This window comes from Penicillium alfredii (assembly GCF_028826965.1).
Source record: "Penicillium alfredii strain IBT 34128 chromosome Unknown utg000001l_segment0_segment0, whole genome shotgun sequence".
In the NCBI taxonomy this organism is placed as follows: Eukaryota; Fungi; Ascomycota; class Eurotiomycetes; order Eurotiales; family Aspergillaceae; genus Penicillium; species Penicillium alfredii.
In genome coordinates, this window is record NW_026622698.1 from 1,701,451 (window position 1) to 1,709,683 (window position 8,233).

Genomic DNA, 8,233 nt, shown 5'->3' on the forward strand with positions numbered 1-8,233 from the left:
ATAAGCATTCTCTCACTTGCCGACGGGTAGGCCGAGGCAGCCAATCAGAGGCCGTACAATGTCAGCCGGGCCGCCCGTGAATTTTCGTTTTGCCGGCGCCCGGGACGGATCGGTTGCCTTTCGAGGGAGATGTCTATGCTGTCCACGGGGTTGTTGGATGCCTACAAAATGACCCAGAGGTCATTGGAAATACCCGATAGGTCTACAATAATCCCCATAGAATGATTTGAATTATAGATTCATGCCCCGGGACAACCGTCCTTGACAAAACAAACAATGATCGTACAGCCCTTGCGCCCGACAACTGCTCTAGTTGTCTAGTTGTACTGCATGTAGGTTGCCGTCGAGTTGAACTTCAGGTTGCCCTTGATCACCTTCTCCACCGATGTCAAAAAGTCCTTCTCGGTCGCAACCTTTCGTCGCGCCCGGATCGCGAACATGCCTGCCTCGGTTGCGACACTGCGAAGTTCGGCACCCGTGGCGTTGGGGCACAGACGCGAGATCAACTCCCATCGAATGTCCCGCTCCACGGACATACTCTTGGCGTGGATGCGTAGGATGTTGGCCCGACCCTCGACATCCGGCAGCGAGAACTCGATTTTACGGTCAATCCGACCAGGTCGCATCAGCGCCGGGTCCAAAGTGGACGGCCGGTTAGTCGCAAACATGACCTTGATGTTTCCGCGGGCATCGAATCCATCCAGTTGCGTGATCAGTTCCAGCATGGTTCGCTGCACTTCGTTGTCACCACCGGCACCGTCGTCAAATCGTGCACCACCGACGGCATCGATTTCGTCGAAGAAGATAATGCAGGCCTTCTTGGTACGGGCCATCTCGAAGAGTTCGCGAACCATCCGGGCACCCTCACCAACGTACTTCTGGACCAGCTCACTGCCAATCACACGGATGAAGGTGGCGTCCGTTCGGTTTGCGACCGCACGAGCACATAGGGTCTTTCCGGTACCGGGAGGGCCGTAGAGTAGCGCGCCCTTGGGCGGATCGATACCGAGGTTAACGAATCGCTCCGGTGACAGCAATGGCATTTCCACAACTTCTCGTAACTTCTCGATTTGTTCCTTGCATCCACCCACGTCACCGTATGTCACGTCCGGCTTATCCTCGACCGTCATCATCGTCACGCTGGGGTCGATCTTGGGGGGCAACGGCAGCATAATTTGGTACTTATTCCGGTCGACACTATGGCACTCAACTCAGTAACGAATAACACCACGGGGATAATCAGAAACCTACCCGACTCGCATGCCTTCTTCAATATCTGTCGGACTCACGCGTTCCCCTAGGTTGACCACGAACTTGGCAATCTGTTTGACGTTGATGACATATTTGCTCTTGTCCGAGTCTTTCTCATCCTGAATGATCTTTGTGCACCGAGCCACCTGCAGCGGTTGCTCCTCGGCCATGCGTTGCCGGTCGGCGGCAACATCCCAAAGGTGTGGTGGTGCGAGACCGGTGTCGGATTCCTGGAGGTGATGTCAGTTGCGATGTTCAAAGGGGGGATCGAAGCAATTAAGTCGATAATCACCTTGACGCCAATCTTCTCGTTGACACTTGCTTGCTTGTCCCTAATGTCCTTTTCGAGCTTCTTGAGGGCATTTGCGTAGGGAGCGGCGCCGTAGGTCTTGAGCACCGCAATGTCACTGCAGGAGACGTCAGCTACCCATCGCCCACGAGCCTTGGTCATTTCGGATCTCATCATGGGGAGAACTCACTCATCTGAGAGAGGTGTGATCTTCTTCTCTGGTTCATCCTCGTCCGCAAAGTTCTTCTTGTACTTCTCCCAGTTTTCTCCCGTGGCGCTAGGCATGATGAGAGGTGTTGACAGCCCCGGACTGACGCGTTGGGATGGGGGAAAACACAATCAGAAAGAGAAAATCAATTAAAAGAAGAAAGATTTCAGCGTGGAGCAAAATCAAATGAGATACCGAAAACGAGATGGACAGTAAGAGGATGCAAAGGGCGGATGGTGATGTCGCCGAGAGCTGCGGTCGAGCTCAACTCACTAATCAGCGCCAAGCTTCATCACCGCCCAGAATCTCGCAGAATTTCCTGTGTGTTCTTCCCCACTGCTCAACTCGCCCTTTTGTATCTACTTTTTTTTTCTGGTTCCATTTGGATCTCGGAATTCAAGATGGCGACCGCAGCGGCCCCAAGTTCCGCTGGCAACAACTCCTTCAAGGTACGAGAGCCCCGATCGTGTGTGGGCCGGCGATTTCTGATATCGTGCAGGACAAGGAGAAGCCTATGGCGGTGCGGGCGTCCAATATTCTTGCCGCTCGAGGTACGTCACATATCACTCATTCTGTGGGAGGACCGTACTAATGATCTTCTAGCTGTCGCCGATGCTATTCGAACAGTACGCTTTCTCAGAATATTCGCAAACACGGAGATGAGGGGCTAACAAAACCGCAGTCATTGGGACCCAGGGGTATGGATAAGATGGTGAGCACAACCCGGTTCTGGCGGCCGAATATGTCCCGAAGCTAATGAATTCATAGATCCAAACGCCCAAAGGCAACACCATCATTGTACGCAGCCTACCTCTCCTGCTCCGACCTGTTCGATCTCCCGACTGACCCCCGCAGACCAACGATGGAAACACGATGTTGAAGGATATGAGTGTTATGCACCCGGCCGCCCGGATGCTGGTTAACCTTAGTGCCGCCCAAGATGTGGAAGCCGGCGATGGAACGACGTCGGTGGTTGTCATTGCTGGCAGCCTCCTCGGTGCTGCTGAGCGATTGTTGTCCAAGGGCATCCACCCCACCGTGATCTCCGAGTCCTTCCAGAGAGCTGCCGGTGCTGCAGTCGAAATTCTCCACAACATGTCCCGTCCTATCAACCTGACCGATCGCTCTACGTTGTTGCAAGCCGCCTCGACCTCGCTTTCGTCTAAGATCGTGTCCCAGCATTCGGGCCTGCTGGGCCCGATGGCTGTCGACTCAGTGCTGAAGGTGGTTGATCCCAAGACTGCGGACAATGTGGACCTGCGAGACATTCGGATAGTCAAGAAGGTTGGCGGCACGATTGAGGATAGTGAGATGGTCGATGGTCTTGTCCTGAACCAGCCAGTCATCAAGAGCAGTGGCGGCCCGACAAGAATTGAGAAAGCCCGTATAGGTCTCATCCAGTTCCAGCTGAGCCCACCGAAGCCAGACGTATGTTTGCCAACCCCTGAGGCGCATTGTGTATATTATGGCTGATGCTGACAATTGCCTGCAGATGGAGAACCAGATCGTTGTGAACGACTACCGCCAGATGGACAAGATTTTGAAGGAGGAGCGTCAGTACTTGCTAAACATGGTGAAGAAGATCCAAAAGACCAAGTGCAATGTGCTTCTGATCCAAAAGTCTATTCTGCGTGACGCCGTCAACGAACTTTCGCTGCACTTCCTTTCCCGCCTCAAGATTCTCGCCATCAAGGATATCGAACGGGACGAGGTTGAGTTCCTGTGCAAGAGTCTTGGCTGCAAGCCGGTCGCCAATGCCGATTCCTTTACTGAAGACAAGCTTGGTACCGCGGATCTCGTCGAGGAGGTCCAGGCTTCTGGAGCTCGCTATGTCAAGATTACCGGCATCAAGGCGCCCATCGCCACACCTCACCAGACTGTCTCCATCGTTGCCCGTGGCGCCAACAACCTCATTTTGGATGAGGCCGAACGGTCGCTGCACGATGCGCTGTGTGTTATTCGGTGCTTGGTTAAAAAGCGGGCCATGATTGCTGGTGGTGGTGCTCCGGAAGTTGAAGTCGCCCATGCGCTTGCGATGCGTGCTCGTGAGCTTACCGGTACCGAGGCTATCTGCTTCAAGGCATTCGCGGATGCCATGGAAGTTGTCCCTACTACGCTCGCCGAGAATGCCGGTCTCAACTCCATCAAGGTGGTTACCGACCTGCGCCACCGCCATGCGCAGGGCCAACACAATGCTGGTGTCAGCATCCGCAGCGGTGGTGTCAAGGACGACATTACGGAGGAGAACATTCTGCAGCCGCTGCTGGTGAGCACCAGCGCCATTGAGTTGGCGGCGGAGACGGTGAAGATGATCATGAGAATTGATGACATTGCTCTGTCGCGGTAAATGGCTTCGGACCGCTACTCAGAGCTGTATGATGCAAAGCGATGTGATCGCGACGAGTAACCCAAAAAAATATCTAGTTTCTGCATAGAATCTATGACTCCAGAGTATTGTATCCCGGGTGTAGCCTGCACTTCCAAGGGTGTCTAGCACTTGCTGCATGATGAATATCGTCGAGGGCACCAAAGTAGACTTGTTTTTCGACGAGCCCTTCATTCCTTGTCTTCTCCCAACCTCCACGTTGTCGCATGCTCTACGGCCTTTTGAAATATACAGCCCCCTTATTCAACAGCCATACCCTTGCTCAATAGCGTCGCTTGATTTGACTAAAAATGACCAGGAATCAGTTCTTTGGCGTCGAATCTTTGAATGGATCCCACGTTGTCGAAAATGGCGTTGAATAAGACCCTCGGCCGGCCTCAATAAGAGCCACATTTTCCGCGCCAAGATGGAGCGGTGGAGAATACATCTAGTCAAGTCATCGAGGATTCTCTCAGACATCCATTGCGAAAACATGACCGAGTAGCATCTGGCTTCTTTTTGATGCTTGCGCAAAGCTGTTGATCATCGTCTCGCTCGTGGAAACCCCGCCCGATCGGCCACGTGCCGCCTCCGCATTCGCGCCGACCCGCCCTCGTCACTCCGAGCTTCTTGTTTCGTGAACCACCCGAACGGCCAGCATGGAGAAAATCGACGGTGATGGCCCGGAGTCTGTTCCGTTGAATCGCCCGCGGTCAGCCTCGCTGGCCTCGCAGGACTCTTCCGACTCGAGCCTATCGATTACGCCCGCCTCATTCCCTAACAGCCACAAGGCACGCCCCCTCACGTCTCGGACAGAAGGCGATGGCGAAAGATACCGAGATATTGAAGATGGAGGGGATGCAGAATATGATACTCGTGCTCCTCCCGGTTTTAAGAAGGCAGCTCCGAAAGATCGCATGCGCCGGTTTCTCTGGGGGCTTGGTATTCTCTGTGTCAGCGGCTGGGTGCTCGCATTCATCCTCTTCCTGGCGCAAAAACGGCCCACTGCCGCACCCCAGACCTTCTCCGATTCCACGCCCGAGATTCATGATCCGGGTTCTTGGGGAGCTAATGCGAGTGGCCAGCCTGTGACGCTCGAACAAGTCCTGACGGGAAAATGGCTGCCGACCTCGCATGCGATATCTTGGATTGCCGGGCCGAACGGCGAAGATGGGCTTCTTGTCGAACGGGGTGGGGGTGAGGGAGCTTATCTGCGGGTGGAGGATATTCGCAATCGCAAAAACGAGTCGGGCGGTTCCGAGAGCAGAGTACTTATGGAGGAGCCGTCTGTGCGGGTGGACGGGAAGGACGTGACTCCCTCCAAGACGTGGCCGAGCCTGGACTTGCAAAAGGTGTTGATCCTGTCGGATAAACAATCGAACTGGAGATATTCCTTCTTCGGCAACTACTGGATCTTCGATGTTGAGTCGCAGACGGCTGAGCCGCTGGATCCCGGTAACCAGGAAGGACGGGTGCAGCTTGCGAAATGGTCACCCAAATCCGACGCTGTTGTGTTTGTTCGGGACAAAAACCTGTTCTTGCGCAAGCTGGGTTCCTCCGATGTTATCCATATCACCAAGGACGGTGGGAAGGACCTCTTCTATGGTGTCCCGGACTGGGTGTACGAGGAAGAAGTGTTCTCAGACAACACTGGCACCTGGTGGTCTGGAGATGGCGCATACGTCGCGTTTATTCGGACCAACGAGTTCCTGGTTCAAGAATATCCCGTCCAGTACTTCCTCTCTCGCCCATCAGGCAAACAGCCGCCCCCTGGGCTTGAGAACTATCCCGAAGTCAGGCAGATCAAGTACCCCAAAGCAGGGAGCCCAAACCCTATCGTCAACCTGCAGTTCTTCGATGTGGAGAAGAACGAGGTCTTTAACATCGACCTGCCAGATGACTTTGCTGACAATGATCGAATCATCAACGAAGTTGTCTGGGTTTCCGAGGGCAAGCTTCTGCTTCGCGAGACCAACCGCGAGAGCGACATCGTCAGGATCTTCCTAGTTGACGCCAAAGCCAGGACCGGCAAGCTCGTTCGGGAGGATAACATCGCCGGCTTAGATGGCGGCTGGGTTGAGCCCTCGCAACCAACCCGATTTGTCCCCGCTGATCCTTCCAAGGGTCGACACCATGATGGGTACATTGACACCATCATCCATGAAGGCTATGATCATCTGGCGTACTTTGCGCCGCTTGACAACCCGAAGCCTACCATGCTCACGCAAGGAGAATGGGAAGTGGTCGAGGCGCCTTCCGGAGTGGACCTGGAAAAGGGCCTGGTGTACTTCGTGGCCACAAAGGAGGGGCCAACCCAGCGCCATGTCTATCGGGTTACGCTGGACGGCTCGGATCTTCGACCAGTGACAAACACCTCCAACCCCGGGTATTATGGTATCTCATTCTCCCACGGGACAGGGTACGCGTTGGTCAGCTACACGGGCCCCATGGTGCCTTGGCAAGCTCTTATCAATACCCAAGGCGACGAGATTGAATTTGGGGATTTCATTGAAGTAAACTCCCACCTAGGTGATTTGGCCAAAAGCTCTGCTCTCCCAACCAAGATCTACAGCAATGTGACGATCGATGGCTTTACCCTTCAGGTGGTAGAGCGCCGCCCTGCGAACTTCGACCCTGCTAAACAATACCCCGTGCTTTTCTTCCTATATGGTGGACCGGGCTCACAAACCGTGGACCAAAAGTTCACCGTCGACTTTCAGTCGTATGTGGCCTCTAGCCTGGAGTACATTGTTGTCACCGTCGATGGCCGAGGCACTGGTTATATTGGCCGGAAAGCACGGTGCATTGTCCGCGGAAACTTGGGCTACTACGAGGCCCTTGATCAGATTAAGACGGCTCAGATCTGGGCTACCAAAAACTACGTGGACGAAAGCCGCATCGCTGTTTGGGGCTGGAGCTATGGTGGTTTCATGACCTTGAAGGTCCTCGAGCAGGACGCGGGCGAGACCTTCCAGTACGGCATGGCTGTGGCACCAGTTACGGACTGGAGATACTACGGTGGGCTTTTTTCCGTTTTCCCTACTCCAACATCTCAATCCCGTGTTAACTCCCTCTTCTCTCCATAGACTCCATCTACACAGAACGCTACATGCACACCCCCGAGCACAATACCATCGGCTACGACAACTCCACCATCAACGACGCAGAAGCCCTGGGCCAGAGCGTGCGGTTCCTGATCATGCACGGCGTTGCCGACGACAACGTCCATTTGCAAAATACCCTGGTCTTGCTTGACAAGCTGGACCTGTCCAACATAGAAAACTACGACATGCACGTGTTCCCAGACTCCGACCACAGCATCTACTTCCACAATGGGCATACAGTGGTCTATGAACGTAAGTTTTCTTCTATTCTTCTGCATCATCTCTGCAGCCATATATGATGCCCGAAGCGTTGCTAACACTAAAAATAGGCCTTGCGAGCTGGCTCGTAAATGCGTTCAATGGCGAATGGAAGCGGATTGCTAACCCCACGCCGGAGGAGCAATCCGCGAATGCTTCGGTCAATGGCTCTTTGCCGCTTTCTTTCTCGGCGCAGTAGTTCTTGGCGATCCTTTCTGTTGATCCAATAAGGGCTTTTTCTCTTTCGGGTTATAGATATATCGCTTTATCTTTTTCTCTTTCGGGTTATAGATATATCGCTTTATTTCAAATTGAGTATACTAAGATCATCACTAGTCACGTAAATTACCATCATCACAAGGAGGAGACCTAGTGAAAGTGTCTACTCCAGGACGAGTCAACGAGCACAGAGGTATGACCTGTGCAAGTCATAAGGGAGCGCCGATGGGACACCAACCTACACAATGAGGGCACTTCTTATTCTGCTGGGAGTGTTTCTGGGATTTTAGCTGTCAAGATTGGACAAGATCCAGAGATTCGCAAAGACAAAACAGGAGCAAAAGTGGCGAAGTGGTTATTTATAGAAACGCATATACTTGTATAAAGGGTGGCCCGCCATCAGTACGGAATGGGGAAAGTCCATATGTATACTAAGAGATGCAACCAGGCCTGACACCAATCCATGCAAGCAGGAAGATTAGGGATATGGACAGAGGCAATGAAGAACAAAAGAGTGAGAAAGCGACAGGAGATGAAAG

General features: G+C 53.4%; 3 protein-coding genes across 3 annotated transcripts; 2 read left to right on the forward strand and 1 right to left on the reverse strand.

Annotated features, from left to right (window-relative positions):
• Window positions 1-317: 317 nt before the first annotated feature.
• Window positions 318-1,825, reverse strand: rpt1 (proteasome regulatory particle base subunit RPT1; the record flags this gene model as incomplete). Its single annotated transcript, XM_056651214.1, has 4 exons — window positions 318-1,197; window positions 1,252-1,481; window positions 1,544-1,658; window positions 1,731-1,825. 4 exons carry the CDS (start codon window positions 1,823-1,825, stop codon window positions 318-320), a joined length of 1,320 nt encoding a protein of 439 aa, XP_056516064.1.
• A 324-nt stretch (window positions 1,826-2,149) lies between these two features.
• On the forward strand, window positions 2,150-4,095 carry NUU61_000631 (chaperonin-containing T-complex subunit CCT4; the record flags this gene model as incomplete). The annotated part of the gene is made up of 7 exons (XM_056651215.1): window positions 2,150-2,197; window positions 2,248-2,299; window positions 2,352-2,374; window positions 2,431-2,460; window positions 2,517-2,546; window positions 2,604-3,176; window positions 3,241-4,095. The coding sequence occupies 7 exons, from the start codon at window positions 2,150-2,152 to the stop codon at window positions 4,093-4,095; spliced, it is 1,611 nt and encodes a 536-aa protein (XP_056516065.1).
• A 677-nt stretch (window positions 4,096-4,772) lies between these two features.
• dapB (dipeptidyl aminopeptidase dapB) lies at window positions 4,773-7,674 on the forward strand (the record flags this gene model as incomplete). The annotated part of the gene is made up of 3 exons (XM_056651216.1): window positions 4,773-7,131; window positions 7,200-7,469; window positions 7,547-7,674. 3 exons carry the CDS (start codon window positions 4,773-4,775, stop codon window positions 7,672-7,674), a joined length of 2,757 nt encoding a protein of 918 aa, XP_056516066.1.
• Between the last annotated feature and the right edge of the window lie 559 nt (window positions 7,675-8,233).